This window comes from Olea europaea, chromosome 14, assembly GCF_002742605.1.
Source record: "Olea europaea var. sylvestris chromosome 14, O_europaea_v1, whole genome shotgun sequence".
Taxonomy (NCBI): Eukaryota; Viridiplantae; Streptophyta; class Magnoliopsida; order Lamiales; family Oleaceae; genus Olea; species Olea europaea.
The window spans coordinates 3,320,983-3,341,848 of NC_036250.1; the positions used below are offsets into that span (position 1 = coordinate 3,320,983).

The window sequence follows — 20,866 nt, forward strand, 5'->3', positions numbered from 1 at the left end:
TAACCAAAAAAATGTCGAATTCAGGTTCTGCAAACAAATCTAGAGTAAATCCTAACTTTACAAATTGCTAAAAAAATAAGATAAATGGTAAAATCAGATTATCAATAACTAAATTAATTGTGCATCAGCAAGGTTTCTGAAGATAACAAACAAATACATGAAATTATTGTGTGCGTCTAGAATCTTCCAAAATGAATTACCAAAATGTTTTCATATTTCAACCTGTCAGAAGTCACATTAGCGGTTGATAGGAGTATGCATCCTTTCAACCATTCTATTTACAGCATCACGAGACATTACGAGTGTGTCATGCAGAAAGATGCTGTAAACGTTTAAACCCTGTAATCGGAAACATAAGAGATTAAACATTGTTGGAGTAGCACATAAAATTTGATCACATATCAAATTAGGCATTGAAAGGAGAGAAATATGTTGATCGAGAAAATCATGTAAACAGGCAGTGAAAGATTGATCACACAAGTCAAACATGAAACATGCTGATAAACGATAAAATATGCCACTGTCGACAATCACTGTGGAAGGACAATGCTTACAAAAGCAAAGATGAAAAGGCAATGGCACAGTAAAAAGTGTTTTCCATGAATAATCTAAGAACGGTTTTAAGTGAATAACGTCAGAAAAACCATGGATACAACACTACAAATATTCCAAAAACAAAATATTTGAGATTTAGCAATATTCAACTGCTGAATGCAAGAAAGAGCTGGTTATATCATATAAATTCGTAACCGAGGTCACTCGTATTTACTGAAACTTATGATTAAATGCACAGCACTTTAATTAATCCATCACATAGTAATGGATTATCATACTATAACACTGTGAGTCAGGACAGTGTCAGACCCTCTGATTGCCCCCCAAGTGATGCCAGAATGGAAAGGGAAAGGAAAAAGAGACAAGCCTACACACATGGCCTACACAAATGAACACTTCAGATAAACAAATTTTGGAACTTACAATTGAAGGCAGAACGTTCACATAATGTAGATTTTGAGTAGCCAGCTTTAGCTTTTCATCAATTGGACCACCATCAACCATCAGAAGTTTCTTGGTATTCCCCATTTGACTGACATGGTTCACAATGTTTTTTGTCTTGTGCGAAGGGAGGTCCAAATCCTCAAAAACCATAAGCTGTATATTTGACAGTCCTGATTAGATGTAAGTTTGGAATAAAAATTATCAACGTCATTTACAAGAGAATACTTCATAATTATATAATAGATAGCACAAGAACCTTTGGCCTCTCTTAAAAGAAATTATGGTAATGGCCATATTGTAGAACACACAAGAAGAGAATTCATAGAGGGCAAAAGAATTAGTGCCAGTGATCCAGGGGGGAAAAACGATAAATAACACTAGCAAATCATATTTAACCCCCATCTGGTTTAGATAAAAATCATATTTTTAGTAGATTTTAATAAATTGATGGAAAATTTGGCTAAAAAATTTTGAGTCCCATAAAATGTGTGATTAAAATTAAATATTAACTTTGACTTATATTTTAATTCACTTTTGAACCGAACCAACCAAAGGCTAAACAGTACGAGTGACAGACATAAAAAAAACTATGATTGTAAAAAGCTCATCATACTCGAGAAATTTCAGGTTGATGCCTAAAGCAGAAATCATGCACATACATTAAAGCTACCTCATAGAGATGCAAAATGATCCATTGGGATTATCCAATTATTACATGCTACCTACACAATCGAATAGCAACGGACAGTATAATAAATAAGATTTTAGTTTTGATTAGATTATTATTATTATTTTTCCCCAAAAGACTGTAGAGTACTATACAATCCTCCAACCAAACAGCCATTATGGTAAGAAAACAGGCAAAGGATCTCGGTGGGGAATGGGAATTGGCATTATTTAATTAAATTGCTACCCTTGGAAGGAATTATTCTGAGGTTTTCTTTTCAAGTTCAACAAAAAACTTTTTAACAGGACTGCAACAAAAGATTCATGGCAAGCCAGAAATCATGATGTGAACAAGAGGGCTACCGAAATTGTTCCCAGTCATCTACATTTTTGGTAAATATTGTGCATGTTGTAAGGTTTCGTCTATTGAGAATAAATAAAAACTAATAGAAGGAGCTCCAGATATTATAAAGAAGCTTCCCTATACATGAGTGGCACTTCAAGTCCCACTGTTATGAGTTCAGCCATACACATCATTTCCAGATCTATAGCACAGCTTTGAAAGTTTGCAATTAAAACTTAATAAGTTCCCACTAGCAGAGATTCCTTTATAACTCATTGGCCTGGACACAGAACTTTTATATTAAGATGACACAATACAAGCATAATGTCAATTTTGTTTGTAATTTAGCTTGTTGCCAATGGTACTGCAGAAACAAAAGAACAAGTAGCCCGTTCATCTACAATTTATGACACTCATTAAGGCCAAGTAATAATCTCTAGTTTATGTACAGGAAAAACGTATTCATTACCCAAGAAACCTCATCACTATAACAGACAGACACCATCTTACTTGAATCACCCACATCCAAGCATATTATTTCCAGTGCATAATGCCATAGTTCATAATTCGTAAACCAGGATATTTATTGACGTGAGATCCATTTGTTCGTTTCAAATTTTATTTTCTTTTAGATCTAGGGAGGGAGGATAACTTGCCTTCCCTTCTGCTGCACGGGCCGACAGGGCAATCTTCAGCCCCAGTCGCCTCACCTTCTTGTTCAGCTTGATGGCATGACTTCGTGGCTTTGGACCATGCATAACAGCACCACCTCTAAACTGTTGATCAATAACAAATTTATAAATATTCATTTGGAGCTTACAATGATAGTAATACAAACCATTAGTTCCATGCAAGACAGGACCTGAGGACCACGCAGTGTTCCATGCCTTGCTCGACCAGTGCCCTTCTGTTTCCATGGTTTTCTCCCAGTCCCACTAACCTCACTAACAGTTTTTGTTGAATGGGTACCCTGAGGAACATTCAAACAACACAACTCTCAGCTATCATAACATCCAAAAATTGGTATATCCAGATGCATGCGATCAGAAAGTAGAAAGCATGTTCTTATAGAACAAGGTGATGGCTTCTAACACGCTGTATTAAAAAATGAAGACATGAGAAAAAGATTTATACATGTAGTTTCCCAACCATACAAGTTAGCATGAATTTCACATTCTTCACTCAACTAACCAGCTAAAAATGTTACACCTGCTGCCGTTTAGCAAGCTGCCATCTTACAACACGATGAATAATATCCTTCCTAATTGGCACATCAAAAACATCACCAGCCAATATCATAAATCCCTTATCTTCATCGTGAAAGTTTCTAACAGGAATCACCAGATCCTCATAGAGACCTAAGACATCAATAAAAAAAAATCAGTAAGATAGTTCAAAAGATTTTATTAATGGAACAAGAACCACAAGTATTTTTGAGCTATATTATATTAATATTCCTCGTCTTTCTTCTTGTCAAGTGAAAAGGAAGGAATTACCATCACAAAGAAAACTAAGAATAGTGGATAAGAAAGTAAACTGTCTAACTAACTTCGAAATGGAAAATCAATTTACTCAAAGAAAATCTATCATTAATACACACAATAACAATAAATTGAAAAAAATTCAAAGGTAACAGCTAACCCTGCTTTCCTCACTATTGCAATTAAGAGAAAGAGGGATTAAGATCCAACAGTTAATTCACAAGGTGGAATAACAATTTTACAAGCCACACAAGGTTTATAAAAACTAAATGATAAGTGTATTTTATACACTTATTCGAGGCCTTAAAACGATAATATTTAATGTTTCTCTGATAAATTAAGGTCTAAATTGTTGCAATTGATGGAGAATAGGTAGAAGTCAATATTGGTACAAGAAAGTAGAAGAAACGAGAGGAAATCCCAGAAAAAGAGCGAAACGCAAAAGTTTGGGACCAAGTTGTAACAATTCAATAGTTGATCCGGACCATGAATTGAAGATTGAAGAATTTGGAGATCAAATTTCATATTTTGGAAAATGAAGGACTTGAATTGAATCAAAGAATATATAAGTTGCAAGAATGAAAGGACTCAAGAGCTTAAATTTATTATATTGAAAGATTGAGGACTTGAGGGGTAATATTGCATTTAAGGTTTTGAATTGAAGTCAAATTTGGTGGTTGTAGATTTGTATTTATATATACCTTCACGCAGGAGGCTGGAGAAAATTAGAGTCCTTTTTAGAGTCAAAATTGTGGTTGCTAGGTTACATACATACATACATATATATATGCGCAGAAAATCGAGAGGAGAGAGTCAGCCAATTTGATATATTTCCTACAAAATTGAGACTGCATTTTCAGACACACACAGTAGAGAGGGGTAGCCAATATCATATTTTTTGTACACACTTTGAGGAGCCAAAATTCTATATTTCACAGATATTTGGGAGCTGTATGGGATTGAGAGGACACAAAAAATTGAGCAGCTTGGAGTTCTTCTTTGAATAAAATTGCGGCTACCTTTTTATTTATATATACTCTCACAGAAATTGAGAAAAACATCACTGCTGGGAGAATTGCAAAAAGAAATTGTCGGCTAGTTTACACGCATACACGTCAGAGGGAAAGACGATAACACAAGGAAAAAGGCATATTTACTTCACAAATTATTCACATTCCGTCAATTAATTGGGTGATGAATTCCATGATAATTTCTTGTTTTTCTCTAATTAATATGCGTAGTTAAATTTAATTTTAGGGCGAACAATGTAATCTATTTGGGACCTTTATTTCTTTTATTTGAGATTCTTGTTCTTTTATATTTTGTGTAAATTTTAGTTATTTTTTTAATGCTTTGAATTTTCAGATCAATTATTCAATGATTTCGTGAACAATAATTACATAGAGATGCGGATTCTTGTTTAAACCACATATTATAATTCGGTAAATTAATATAACGTATAGAGATATCTATATTAATTGCTACGGTCCTATAGAAATTCTTAGTAATTAAATTTAATTTGCATAGATATATAGAATCGAATTAATTAAATAGGTTCAACGAGAACTCGAGAGAGATAAGTTGAATACAATAGAAGAATTCGTTCGAACACTATGGGGCCGTTTGAGCCCCATTATTTGTAGACTATAATGAGATGAATAATGTTTTTTTTGAAAAATGAGTAGTGAAAAATTTTTGATTTACATGTAATATTATTTTATTGAAGATTGTGTGGTTAAAAGTAGGAGAGAGAAAATTTTAATTTAATGTAATGANATATATATATATATCAATAAATTTCAGCCCTTGAATCCTTCAATCTTGCAACTTATATATTCTTTTATTCAATTCAAGTCTTTCATTTCCAAAATATGAAATTTGATCTCCAAATTCTTCAATTTTCAATTCATGGTCCGAATCAACTATTGAATTGTTACAACGTGGTCCCAAACTTTTGCGTTCCGCTCTTTTTCCGGATTTTCCTCTCGTTTCATCCACTTTCATGTACCAATATTGACTTCTACCTATTCACCATCAATTGCAACAATTTAGACCTTAATTTATCAGAGAATATTAAATATTATCGTTTTAAGGCCTCGAATAAGTGTATAAAATACACTTATCACTAAGCTCAGTTATAAATGGGTTCATTGTTTTATTCTATTGTGTTACTGTATTTTCACTACAGTATGGACAACCATGGTTTGTAAAAGTGGAAATGAGGCACACTTCTCAAGGTGCATGAGGTGTTCACCAAAGATTTGCAGTGACATTCAAATTTATTTTTTTTCCCTTTTTCTAAACATGAATTCCGGATGAAATATCCTTTTAATTGGGCCATTCTTGTTCTCATATGAAAAAAATGGGCCCATCAACTCTTTGCTACACAACCCACTAACCTATCACAAGCCTCACAACTCTCCCAAGACACCAGAAGATTCTTCCACAAGATTGAAGGAGGCAACCGAAGGTTTTGAAACTCTTGCAGGACTCTTTTTTTCCCCTTTTTTTTTTTTTGGCATCTCTCCCTCTCTCTCTCTCTCTCTCTGATTCTAAATTTTTTTATTTCTCAAATTCTTCTTACTTTTGTATTATATTATAATTTTTTGGTTTGTTGTGAGGGACACCTCAAGGCATCAGTACCCATTTCTGCATTTTTAAACATTGTGGACAATAGTTGATTGGTGCAGGTATGTGTCTATATAACAGGTTGCTCAAACCTTAAAATTTTAAATAATGGACCAGGCAAAACATGAAATTCATTTATCATCTTTCATTATGTCTACAACAAGACGTCGTCTGAAAAAATATAAATGTTAAAAATGCATTTCCCAATATATGAAAAAAGAACTATAGAACCAAATAAATAACGTTGATATACTCTTTAAATTGATGAAAACTGTAACAAACCATTCAAATAACCTTCTCCAAATTGTCAAGTGTCTCAACATGAGTACTTCATGCATTTAGTAAACTTTTGTAATATGTGATAAAAATGAAAGACTGAAGAAAAAGTTCTATTCTTGTATGATTGACCGTGTTTTGAATAAAGCAAAATTTCACAAATCTCAATCATCAAATGCAGAAGTGGACTGATACCAAGGCTCTTCAGGCATAAACGTGAATCAAGAGAAGAACACTTCATTGAAGTGAAGCACCCATTGTATTTTGAGTGATACTTCAGTTGCATTTATTCAGGGAAATTCAGAACTTCCATTACATGTCAGTAATTTCCAGCAAGTATTGGTTAATCTTGCCACTATGTCGAGCAAAATCAGTTGAAGTAATAGTACAGCAACTAATCCAATTGCAGCAACCAAATATTACAAAATAGAACATGGCCACCATTCATGTTAAAAAGGAAAGCGCAAAATTTAAATGTACACTTCGAACATTTTGCAGGCCAAATTTATAGCATTTTACTCAAGGTCCTGTCATTCTGCACCAGAAAAATGTCAATGCCAGTTGTGCTTTGCTCTTAGGGTCACTTTTAACAACAATATACATGGCATGTTAATGGTAAGATATGTACTGAAGGCCAAGAAATATGTGCTCATTTAAATCATTAAAGCCCGCCTGGAAATCTATTATTATATAAAAACACCTCTACTGGAAAAGATTCGGTCTTCTCCTTTTGCTTTGTTCCATCTACAACAATATTTATTACACACTGGTACAAGAAGAAATACCAAAAACTCATTTTCCAGAAACTAAAAGGCCTTTTCCCAATATCAAGACCTTTAATCAACTAAGGTGCATCACCAGAATACAAAATGCAATTGACAAAGTAATACCTATCTGCATAATGTATAAGGACAGCAATTTAATTATATAAAATTTACCCACAAGAATAATACTAGTGTTTAACAACAGAAAAATTGTGTCCTCGTACCTATATTCCGAGCTGGAGGAGTTAAAAACACGCTTTCTGGACAACAAATCTGAGGGAAATGCACTTTCACTTGATTCCGGGGTCAAAATGGAAGTAAAATACTTTTTCCATATATCAAAAGATGACTGTGCACATAAAATGTTGATGAATTATTCAGAAACTTGACTCTAATGACAGAAAAACAAANTTTTCCATATATCAAAAGATGACTGTGCACATAAAATGTTGATGAATTATTCAGAAACTTGACTCTAATGACAGAAAAACAAACAAGGAATGCAATAAACGTTGGTTGTATTTTGAACATAAGTCATTTCTATCAATGAACATATTCAATGCGTGTAATATATCTTTTAATTAAAATCTACCTTTCCAGGAACAGAAGATTGCAGCGAAGACAAAGTATCTGCAGTAACATGACCATTCAAGGCTATCTACATTAGGAAAAAATAAATACAAATAGAAATTAAGATAAAACTATACTTTGCTAAAACACCGAAACTTAATTATAAAGTACAAACGTAAAAAAAGGTACCTACAAGTCCTTATAATAAAAATCATGCGCAGTCAAAAAGTTAAACATAAAAAACAAGCAATAAATAAGGATTTTTTCTTGAGAAAAGGAAAGATGAAAAAAAAAATTACCGTACCATTAGAAATATAAAACGATCTAAGCGAGGAATAATCACAAGAACCAAAGGCGCGAAAAAACCTTCTGGAAACTGACAACGCCATTGCAAATGCCACCAATATAATAATACGTATCAAAACCCTGAGAAAAAACCCCAGCCAAAGTCAAATTGAAATCACATGCCCCCTTGTTGGTTGAGCTTCATAATGAAAAAGGATAAAATTTGAGCTGAAAATCTGAGGGCTATATCTACACGGTTAAGCAATAACTTCGTTCTTTGTGAGTGAGTAAACGGCGAAAGGTGATTTGGCTTACCAAAAAGAGAGATCGGAATCGGGAAGAGAAAATGAAGAATTATTTTGCTGCTGACGCTACACTGAAACCCTGACATAAACCCTTTGCCGCCGTGGTCCAATAATGTAGTTAATTTCACAAATAGTCACTAAAGTTTGTGAAACATTATAAGTTAATCCTTAAAGTATTTTTATGTTATCAGTAAAGTTCATTAACAAGTACTTTGTTGACTCATTTAGTCACTAAATTTAACTAACATTACACCATCGGTCACTTTATTAGAGGAGCACTTGCTACTTTATCTAAACAAAATGTTTAGTGAACGTTAATCAATTTTTAAAGATTAAATAATTTTCAAAAAATATTTTAAAAACCAATGATATAATGTTAATTAAATTTTCAACAACTAAAAGATTAGAAAAATACTTTTAACGATCAACTTGTGAAATTAACTAATTAAAATTTGCTACATATTAGATATACATTTATTGACTATTAAAATGACGATTATCTCTTTTCTGAAAATTATAAAAACTTCTTTAATTTTTACTTATCATAACATGATCAGTTCATATTGTTATAAAATAATAGATAACGATGAATGATTAGTTGATATATTATTTCAAGTTATAACTCTCATTTAAGTCTCTACATATAGATCCCTATTAATTCTCTTTAAATATTATTTTTTGTTTATATCTTTATCGACGCAAAATTTGAGTAAACTAAACTAGGAAAATAATTTATTTATTTATTTTTTGGGTTCAAAATTATAAAAAAATAATGAATTAATGCTCCATTATAAGCTCCTGTGAAGAATGTTTCGATACTGTCGCTATTAAAGTACAAATTCATATGGATAGAGTGAAAATTAGTGTTGAAGTTGCTAAAAAAACATAACTAGAAATCAGAACTTTATATAAATCAATCTTTTCGAAAATTATTAATCTCGAAAATTAACTTGTACAAGTTCTAATTCTGATAAATATATTAATGTTCTTGAAAAAGCGTAACTTATATTCCATTATTTAAAAAAACAAAAAACAAAAAAAAACAAAAAACAAAAATTGGAACTCCAATCTTGAGAGCTCACACAGTCCCAACACTGGAGCATCATGAGGGAGGTAAATCACGAAATATACCTCAACAGGTCAGAAAACAAAATCTTGTCCGTACACTAGTACTCACAAAGAGTCCAATTCTATATCTCAAAAATCAAGCCCTCACACTGCCGCTACCAGCAAGGCTGAAACTACCACACTCCTGTCCTTTGTAACACTTGATCATGCCCCGGGGGACTTATATTCCATTATTTTAGAAGATTGGGCGGTGGTGTCGTAGCACAAGTTTGAACTAGCCAATATACTTCTCTCTTCTAGCTAGATTTCCAAAAACAAGCTACTCAACCAAAAACATTTCATCACCAACAACCAAGCTCTATATGTCTCCACGGGAGGAAAACTAATGCAATTTCATTTATACATTGAACAACGGAAAGTTTGAGTTTTGGTACAGTCAAGTATTTGCATTTTATTCATAAACATGACATTCAAGTGATCTTCATTCACCAAGGAACTAGAATGATGCATAAGAATGTCAAACTCATTATTAGGTAATGAACTCCATACCCATCAGATAACCCGTTAAGAGAGCACCTAGATGAAAGAGAGATATGGAGAACCAAATCCACGGATACCAAGCTGCGCCATAATGCAAACCAAGAAAAGAATCCCAAAAATCATTCTGAAACCAAAATACAATCTGGCAAATTCAACTCTAAAAATAGTTCCACAAAATTCATCCCAACATTCTACCACCTCACTACCAAAATGCTGATTCAAACTGGAAGGGCCACATCTGCTTTATAAACGCCAAAATACCTCAAGAAGCAAGGTTGTCATTGAGGGACAGTGAAGCAAGTTGATCCGCTGGGCTATTAGCCTGTTGAACATTCCCCAGGACCTCCATAGCTTCGGCCACCTTTGCTTTCAAAGCATCTGGTGATTCAAGCAAGTGTAAAACCTCTGTCTGGTCCATCTCCAGAAGCATGCCTGTAACTTTTGCAGCATGTTCATGCTCCAGTTGATCAACAAGAGGATACAGATTCTCACCCAACATCTGCAATCCAATTTAAAAAATGTTCAGGATTATTATTATCAATAATCTAATGCAATGACAGCTACAAATATAAATTCATGTAGCAGAATGCATACCGTCCTCTGTTGTTCAGGCGTTGAATTTGCCAGAGCAGAAGCCAGAGCTGTAATTGGCATAGGCTGGGGTATAGCAGCATCTCGTGGAAGCATACCACCCATGTCATAAGGAGAAGAAAGCATGCCTCCAGCGACACCAGGCATTGGCACTTCCTGCACATTTCGACTGGGAGGATATCGATACATCCGTCCCCCCCTCGGCAGCATCTGAAGGTGAAACATTAAGCAGCATAATTTTATAGTTCAAACACATTAACAAAATTTTAAACACATATACTGAATTTATGTATCAATTAACCTGCTGTGGCATCATCGGCAAAGGCTGCTGAGTCTGTTGCATAGGACTTGCCCCTCTTCTACCAGGGCGTTGGCCCTGATGGACGGGTGGCAAAAAACACCTGATATAACCCATGTCATTCCATGTGGGCCTTGTATTAAGTATTGACAAGGTCAGTTCCTTTCGTTTCTCGCTCCACTGAAGTATACCATGATTGATATAATAATACAGTACACTAAAGAACAGAAATTTTAATTACTGTTCAATAAATAAATTACTTCGCTAGAGACACCTCAGCACCAATAATTCCCATATACATAGCCCCCTGTTCGACAACCATTAAAACAACTCTATTTTTCTCAAACTCATTTTCAACCACACATTCTTACAATAAAATATTTTGCACACAAATCCAAATTTTTTCCTTAAATTTGAAGGACACATTCTCCAAAAAATCACTATTCCAAAACTCATTTTTTCCAAAAAACTAATTTTAATGTTTGTCAAACAGGGGCATAGTATCAAACCCCAAAATCATAGCACCTCAAGATTAAGAACAAGCCTTAAGATTTTTCAGTCAACAATACAACACCGTGTAACTTGCCAACAGAGAAGGTATCTAGCAAACAATTTTATTTAACATTTTTTTGTACACAGAGCAGGGAGAGAGGGAGGCCAGAAGAGCAACGGAAGTAGTAAATATACTGGCGATCACAGAAAAAAATTGAACAGAAAAAGTTTTACACAGGGAACAAGAATTACCTGAGGAATAATAGCAGGGGGAGCTTGCCCATAAAATAGTTGCTGCCCAATACCAGGTGCACCAGGAGGATAGATTGGCATACGAGGAGCAATTGATGGTGGCATTGCAACTGGCCTCATTTGGGCAAACTGTGCCTACAATTGGACCATATAAATCACTTTCGGTGTACAAGCAAATGTCAAACACAAGAAATGTTTATAGTTCTTAGAAGCAAAGCACTAAACAATCCCTAGCATGAACCACCAAAAATGCACACCAATGTAAAGCAAGAAGTGACAGAAGGAGAAATGCCTCAAAAGAACTTTCGCTTTAGCCCACGTGCCTCTAACGAAAAAAGGAGAAATTCATCTCACACTATCTTTACCTGTAACCTTGCCTTTCTCTCTTCTTTCCTCTGTGCAAATGCTACATAGAGCGGCTTACTGATCACCATTTTCCCATTCATCTCAGAAAGCTAAAATATAAAAAATAGATCAAATTTCAATTAATTTGTCTTAATAAAGATTCCATGGAAACAAAAGTATCGCTATGGTGTCAGCTTACTGCTCGAGAAGCTTCTTCAGGAGCTGTGAATGCAACAAATCCAGATCCTCTGCTCACTCCGCTGGGATCTCGCATAACCTGCGAACATTGAAAACAAAGAAAATCAAAAGAGCTGAAAAAATACTGATCCCATGAGTGAAAAGTGAAAAGAGAAGTAATCACAGAAATAATAAGCTTGATTCCAAAATCTTCAAGCACACATAAATATACCTTGCATGATACAATGGTACCAAACTCCGAAAACAGTTCCTTGAGTTTGTCATCATCTATGCTATCATCCAAATTCTTAACATACAAATTAACTCCTTGATATTTGTCAACAGCTTCCTTTGTGTTCTTCTCAAATCGACTTTTCAGTTCTTGTTCTCTCTCAGATTTCTTCTGAGCTTTCCCAACGTACCACTCCTCATCACCAAATTTATTACCATTTAGAGCTTCAACAGCTTGAGCGGCATCATCAGCATTCTCCATGTTGACAAAGCCAAAGCATTTTGACTTCCCATCAGCATCCCTCATCACTACAGCACTGGTGATTGCTCCATACTCACCAAAAATTTTCTTCAGATCATCATCTGTAGTCGACTCTGCAAGATTTTTCACGTAGATATTGTTGAATTTGGTCTTATTCTGCGTTGATTCTCTCTCCTGCTTACGGAGGAAATGCCCAACATACACCTGCTTATCATTAATAAGCATGCCATTCAACTTGTCTATAGCATTTTGTGCAGAATCTTCATTATCAAATTGTACAAACCCATAGCCCCTAGATTGCCCAGCAGGATCTGTGGATATTTTGCAAGAAAGTATGTTCCCAAAGCTTGAAAAAGTATCATGTAGTGCTTTGTTATCAATTGACTTGTCCAAATTCTGCACAGGAAATTTCAATAAATTTGTAACACTACATAAAAATACAAAGCACACATCCACCAAATGCAAAATAGTAAATCAGATTTTTATTTTTTTTTAAATAATGAACAGAACACCTCCAACCTGAAGAATTCAGACCATATACATAGCTGAAACTATGTGGAAACAACAAACAAATCAAAGTACTCCTGAACCACCAATTGCAATAATACATAAAATGTGCTAGTACAAATACCTAGGCAAAATAATGGCAGGCAGCAAGGTATATTATCCTATGTGCCAAACATGGAGTTTAAACAACCCTTAGCAGTTTCTTGGCAACGAAAAGGATTATATAGATAAAAATTCACCAAAATGAATTCCGTGCAACCAACCTAATAGATCGGCTGGAATGAAATGATTGACACAATAGAATGATGTAAACAAAAAGAGACATATCATGCCACAGTGAAAGAAAATAATAAGCCAATTCATAAAGGAACTAGCTTCCAATCAGTCAAGTCAGATAAAACCAAAGAAGCAAAGCAGCTTAGCACAAATACCTTTATAAATATGTTTGCAGCTCCACTTTTTCGAATAGTTGGGTCTCGATGAGAAAACATTATTCGGATCGACTTGTTATTCAAAGAAGTGAAGTTCAGCACTTCCATTGCCCTCGCCGCTATAATCAGGGAAAACAGGAGACATATCAGATATTACAAAATTTAGCCTTTTCCTTTTATCCAGTAGGAAATACAGGACAAGGTTATGTGCCATCTTAGAGCAACAAGGACAAAACATCACGTCTTCCACACCTTTGTCAATGCTATAAATTACAGAAGTGTACAAGCAAACATAAAATAGAGAACCAAAATAATCTCAAAAATCAACTTAAATGCTCTCTGATGTTTAAAAAAGGCCAGATCAGGTTTCAAGGTTCTTCAGAAGTGTATAAGCAAACAAAAAATAGAGAACCAGAATAATCTCAAAAGTCAACTTAACTGCTCTCTGGTGTTTAAAAGGGCTAGATCAGGTTTCAAGGTTTTTTTGGCCTCGAGCCTAGCCACACTGTTACTACTATAAGGTGTAACACTCCACCTAAACCAATAAAACAACTTAAAAAGTTCAAAATACTAAATTACACACATAATAAGTCATAAACCATCTCAAAAATTCTTAGTAAACCATTTTAACCAAATCAAAAGTCTAAATTGCAAATCAAAACATAAAATATGTTGTAATGGATAGTAAATTAAAAGGTCATAATCACATAAAATGACAACTAATCCACTTATCAAATAAAAGGCCAACAACAAAAGAAGGAATTAAACAATCATTTAGGGATTTTACTCGCTCTAGCTTTAAGAAGAAAGAAAATTCAGAGAACCAGAAAACCTCCTTACATATTCTAGGCTATGAAAAAATGCCCAAGAAGTCGAGGCCAACAACAAAAAGCGCAGTAAGTGACACAAAGGAGCACACACAGCGGTCACAACAATGTTTATGCCTTGAGATATGTGCCCAAGTCTAGACTTGGCACTCTTGATGAAGTACTAGTGAGCTAAGCCTCAAGGTTTAGGCATTTCTAAAGCACTGAACTCCCACAATTTAAAACAGCCTATAAATTTTAAAATCACCCAAAATAGGCTCCTCTTTTCATCATAAGAGCTCTCTCAACAGGAAAAAAGAAAACATGGACTTCGATTGGGTAATAACAGTGACTGCCAAACATTTTCTTTATTGTTTCTTTTACACCGTCATTTTTCTGTGACTATGGGCCGTATAAAGGTTCAGGCAATCATTGATTTCATATGCCAAGCCAACTTTCCTTGTTTAGTTGATATGTAATGGCACATATAAAATCGAACTGCTTGTGGTCACCTTGATAAAAGTCAATCAAGCTAAACGTAAGTATAAAGGACTAGGCCTTGAGAAGCTTTCAATTGTTGTTAGTTCCAGCTAACAGAAGGGGGTTATTTTACTCCTAGAGCCAAAACCCAAACTGATTCGGCCAAATATGCGTTATTTTCAAATGGCACATACACTCATGATTACATTATTCCAAATGCATAATAGGATCTGTCATCCTTTCTACACATCACGCTTTCTATCACTTCATATACCTCACTCTCAAGGGTACCCAAAAAGTTATTAAGCCCAAAACATCCCCATTTCCTAAAACTCGTTTTTCTTCACGCTCATTTTCAACCCCCCCCCTTTTCAATTTTACCCTTTTAGTAATGACGAGAAATTATAACAATAAACTCCAGGATGGATAATTTAGCCCATTGAAAACTTTGAACTCATTTTTACCTTTGTCTCAGGGACAAAAATCGCAGTCCAACAATAGCTTAAAAGATCATCAATTTCTAATTCACAACAACACGATAAACTAAGAATAAGCACCTACGTAGCCAAAACCACGACGTTTCACTATGGTACTCGCTTGCAACTACATCAACATTCAAATCGTCCAAAACTGACAAGAAACAAGCAGAAAAAACAAAATAATCAAAGAATCAATGATATTAAACAAGGACTAACCATCCTGCTGGCTGCTATAGTTGACATAACCATAGCCAAGGCTGCGCCGAGTGCTCAGGTCCCGACACACCCTAACAGAAACAACCTGACCAACCTGGTTGAACAGATCGTACAGCTGAGAGTCCGTAACACTAAAATCCAAGTCCCCGACATACAAAGAAGTCGAGGGAAATTGGCTAGTCCCTCCACCTGGCGCCGCAGTGGCCGCAGGCACTCCGTTCGGTCCAACGGATGCCACCAATACATTCTGATGCTGCATCTGAATCTGCGCCATTCCTTCCCAAGAAGCAAATTTGATTTTTATTCCTTTTTTGATATTTTTCCCTCTCCTCTTTGTTATAAATAGTTGGAACCCTAGAGAGGTAAATCAGAAAAGAGTAAACAAAGAGAATTGAAAAGGGAAAAAATTTTATTTTGGCATAACAACGAGGAGAGGGAATGGTAAAATAGAGAGAGAAACTGGAGAGGTCAAAATAGGTTTCGGAGGGCAGAAACTGCACCGCAGTCGGAGAAGAAAGAAACTGTAGAGTTTATATATGGATTGAAAAAGATCAAGAAACCCTAATTTGTGACGAGATGACACGTGTAAATTTGCACCAGCGTGTGACAACGTGGTCAGATACTAAGAGCTACATGTGTAAGAATGCACAGCGGTTGAGAGATAAGTCATGAAAGGACTATGATTGGAATGGCTATTCAATAGTGTTTTTCCAAAATAAATTTACGTTTAAAAATTGGAGAAAATTTTGAATTTATCTTTTAAAATTATTTAAATAAAAAAATGTGTAATTTAAAATGAATTTACAAAAATAAAGCCAATCAGGTAGTAAATTTGATCTGTTTCATTATTTAGCCCTTGTTTCTTTTTCATTCTTTCCCCATTAAAATAAAAAATATGATCGTTCTCTATTATATCAAACCACAATATTTAAATTTATATTTCTTATATGGGGCCCGTAACTATTATATTTTTCATTCTCATTCTTCCATAAATGGAAAATAAACAGGGCTTTCCATCATTTATTTTTGCCTAGACAAAGAGAGGATGGGGACAACCTAGTACTATTCCAAGCCCATTTAAATTTTTTATAGATGCTATGTATCAATTCAGTATAAAAGAATTTATGTCCTGGACTCGACTTGTCTATGTCTTTTCTTCACTATTCTATGTTCGAGAGCCCTCAAGCAACATTTTGTGAAGCTCCCAAGCAGCATGGTGGGAGATGTAGTCGCATGAGAGGAAAGGGGTGGCCTAGAGGACAATAATTGAGTTTAAGTGGAGTTTTGACACCTCTAGCATTTTGATATTTTAAAATTATAGTGAAGAGATAAGATTTTATTGAAGCGACAACAAGAATTAGACAAAGAATCTTGACTTGTGCTAGAATGTAAAACAAAGTTGTTTGAAAGTACTAGAATCATGTGCTAAGCAAAACAAAAATGAATCAATCACGTTACACACAGGATGAATGACGGGATTAAAAAGGGAGACATGTGGTGCAGTGTCATTGAAGAGTTAAAAAAAAAAAAAAAATTATCCACACAAGTATTGACAACTCAACACTTGTCAAAGCACATGTTTGCGATCCTTGTTTGAATAGCATTATAGCATTATTAAAAATAAATATGGGCTGAAACCCAATCACACAGGACAGATGCAAGTCCAATCATACCAACGTTTGCTAATTGGATTTTAGATCCAATAGCATCTCCAGTTAATTGAGTAGCTTTCTAATTAAATTGGTTTTGTTGTTAGGAACATTAACTAATAACAGTTCATTGTTTTTGTTGGGATATTACACCGATAATGTGCATACATTATATTTTCAAAACATGCCTTTTACGTGCACAAAATCGAACATAATATCGACTTACCAAAACGAGATTTGAGAAGGCTAAATGATAATTATCGAAGTCGAATATGTGACGACAAATTCAGTCATTTCCATTCTTCAAATAAAAGTTATTACATTCTTGAATTCAAACCTTACATGAAAATCAAAAGCATGTTAGTTAATTTCCGAAATCAAATACTAAATTATAAAGAAATCAAAATGAAGAAAGAGGAGATGCAAGTGATGTGATTAACTGAGGCAAGTGTTTGACACTTTATCTTTAAGATGAATTTGCCCAGGATCGGTGCTAACCGTTTCCTGACAATCATCTCTCAAGATGTGTCAAATCATAGGAGCACTCCAAATGGCTTAAATCAACGAACTCGAACAAAATTTTCTCTTTACCAAACTATAAATTTTATACAAAGAGAACCACTTTTGATGAAGTGTTTTATGCAACATAAAATGAAATGAATGATATGGATTACCTTATGGACGTCCAAAGGGTTTTATTTATAGAGGATAAAGGGTTGTGGGTGAAGTATTGCATATTAGACCTCACAACCTTACGAATAGAAGCATGACTTCTTGTCGCTGTCCTCTCGCTTGAGTGCCAGTGTCAAAATATTAACAAAAACATTTTTGTCCAGCTGTCATTAGCCCATCACTCAAGTGATAGCCCTGTCGCTTGAGCGATAGGCCAGTGAAGCGATGGAGTTAGACAAAAATCCAGGTAGTTTTTCCTATGTTTTCTTCCAAGTTTGGATCGCAAATTCTTATTCATCCGAAATTGGTTTTGAGATTTCAAATATATCGCGACAATCTACTCGACAAGTAAAACAAGTTGATCTATCTACATTTTTAATTTGACCATCGAATCAAGTCCGAATATTTGATCAAAGTTGATATAAGCCACTTTCCATTTTTATACTTAAACCAAATTTTCTTAATTTTAAACCAATTTTCAATAATTCCCCACATGAAGGGAAATTCGAATATGCATATGCAATGCAAAAGTTTACGATGCATTGTAGAAAGAGGATAAAAAACACTGCATCAGGTAAGGTAGCTTCTACCTTTCGGCTTTAAACCTTCCTTAGTGAAATACTATCATACTTACATGGCTAAGTGGTGAATGTGATGTCTTGAATCATTCGATATTTAGTGTAAGCCAAGAAAACAATAATCATACAGATATCTTCTCTAATTCGTTCATAGTTCTCATGATTTGGTTCATTTTGACACTGAACCGCTCTTGGGTTTCATAAATCTTTAGAGAATTTTAGCCTCGAACAATTCTCATTTGATCAGCAATTTCGGTCAATTTGGTCGACAGTGTCACCTCGAGATTTGTCAATGATGGTCTCAACTTCCATAGTGTCCTCTTCCAATAGGAAACAATAGAAGGGAAAAGGAGAAAGGGCCTCCATAATTCGTAGAGAATCATTGGAAAAACCCAAGTTTGTTGCAGAAAAAAGATAAGGTAAGAAGACAGGGGCAATGGGGAAAGTTATTTGTTTTTATGTGAATGAATTGGAATGGATTCAAAGTGAGGCGATGGTTGGCCATTTGAGGTGGTGGTAGTGATGGTTTTTATTATTGGTTGATGAGGTTGGTCAATGTAGAGGCATTGAATGTGTCGTTTGGTTTTACTTTGGCTTTTGGGGTTGGGGTTAAGTGGCGATTGTAATTTATTTGGGTGGTGGAAGTGTTTGGGTAGTTATTGCAGTGCGATGGCAGTGGTCGGTGGCATGTGGTCAATGACAACGATCGGTAATCTTTACTTTTTCTAGTTTTAGGGTGAGGGATTTGGGTGGTAATTTCTTTTCTTTTATTTCTTCTTTTTTTTTTTTAGTTTCTAATTTTTTGAAAATTTAGGACTATAATTTCAATTAATTTTCTCTTTTTTTTCTTTTTATTTTATTTAAATAGGAGAATATATTCATAATTTCACAGCTTTTAATTGAGAAAATTGATAAAAATGACGATTTCTTCAATAAAATGTAAAAATAATGGTGAAAACAAAATGAAAGGTATGGACGTTTTGAGTAATAATATTAAAAAGTAGGAAAGTTTTTTGCGCTAATTACCCTTTAGAGAAATGCGCATTATTTCATTTTTCTCAAAAAAATTTCTAATCAGAAAAAATATTTTAAATTTTTTTTTCTTATTCAATAGTAATTCTAAATCTCAAAAATACTTTTTAATATTCCAAAAGCCTTGTCAAATGGGATAATTTTGAATTTGTGTTCTTGACATGAAAATAAATCTTTAACAAACACACCTATTTTTGCTGCTTAAACACGGTTCGCTTTCGTTGCTTCACTTCAGCAATGGGCCAATATTACAACTTCAAAGTCTTAATAATTTTCCCCAGTTTAATTTTGATAAAAATAATATTGTTAACAGATTTTAATAAAAGTTGATGAATTGTGTAGTTGAAAAGTTGTGAATTGATTAAATTAATTATTAAATTTAATTTAAATTCTAATTAATTTTTTCTAGCGGAACCAAACTTCGGTTTTCCCTATTATATAAAAGGAAGAATGTAAAGTTACTGTAGAAATCAATAGTGACTTGTTCTATTTTGTCTCACTGTAGTATTTTTTTTTCAAATAGGGGAGTAAAAATGACGCTATTTGTCTTGGTGTATATTTTATTATACAGTGTACATCTAAATTTATTGCAACACACAACTTTCCATACTTCCACCAAGTCTCATAAATATGAGAAAAAATTCAATTTTATGTTAAAAAAATATTAAAAAATAAAAATACTAATAATAATAATAAGATAAAAAAATATTGCTAGAGCTTAAAGATTTACTTATAGATAAAAAATTGCTAACTGAGTTAAAAAAACTTATAATTGTAAAAGCTACTTATATATTATATAAATAAATTGTTGTGGTTACTTAGATAATAGCTAAGATAAAAAATATATATATATTGCTAGAATTTAAAAAGTTACTTATAGAAAAAAATTGCTTCAAGTTTTTAAAAGTAAAAAAACTTATAATTGTAAAAGCTACTTATATTATAAGTAAAAAAATATTAACTTAAAGTTTTAATTATATTTCTAAAATATAAAGAGTTACTTATAAGTAAAAAAATCTGCTTCTGGTTATTTAAAAGTAAAAAAAGAAAAAGAAAAAAAAAACTTATCATTGTAGTTAGTTATATATGTAAAAAGATATTAGCTTTAATAAATTAAAAAAAAAAAGCACAAAACTTTAATTTTTCAATTTTAACTAAATAATATTTATGTTTTCTTTATTTAATTTTCGTAATTTTCTTTTATTTTGTTTTTATTATATTTTTTTGAAATTTTTTTTAAAATTTCTTTTTCTTAATATTATAAATTTTTTTTAATTTAAAATTATTTTTTATTCTTTTCATTTTAAACGCAATTTTTTCAATTTTAATTAAATAATATTTTTTTACTTTTAATTATTTCAATTTAATTTAAAAATTTTATAATAACTTTTTTTTGTTTCTTTTTTATTTTTGCCTGTAATTATTTTTGTTTAATTTGTTAAA

At 33.4% G+C, this 20,866-nt stretch overlaps 1 protein-coding gene and 1 pseudogene across 1 annotated transcript; both read right to left on the minus strand.

Moving 5' to 3' along the window:
* On the minus strand, positions 1-8,392 carry LOC111408801 (annotated as a pseudogene).
* A 1,354-nt stretch (positions 8,393-9,746) lies between these two features.
* LOC111408802 (polyadenylate-binding protein 2-like) lies at positions 9,747-16,016 on the minus strand. Its single transcript, XM_023038573.1, has 9 exons — positions 15,493-16,016; positions 13,512-13,630; positions 12,313-12,969; positions 12,103-12,180; positions 11,924-12,013; positions 11,512-11,693; positions 10,818-10,917; positions 10,520-10,726; positions 9,747-10,424 (listed from the first exon to the last, which is right to left on the minus strand). The coding sequence occupies exons 1-9, from the start codon at positions 15,764-15,766 to the stop codon at positions 10,188-10,190; spliced, it is 1,944 nt and encodes a 647-aa protein (XP_022894341.1). The 5' UTR covers positions 15,767-16,016; the 3' UTR covers positions 9,747-10,187.
* Positions 16,017-20,866: the final 4,850 nt, after the last annotated feature.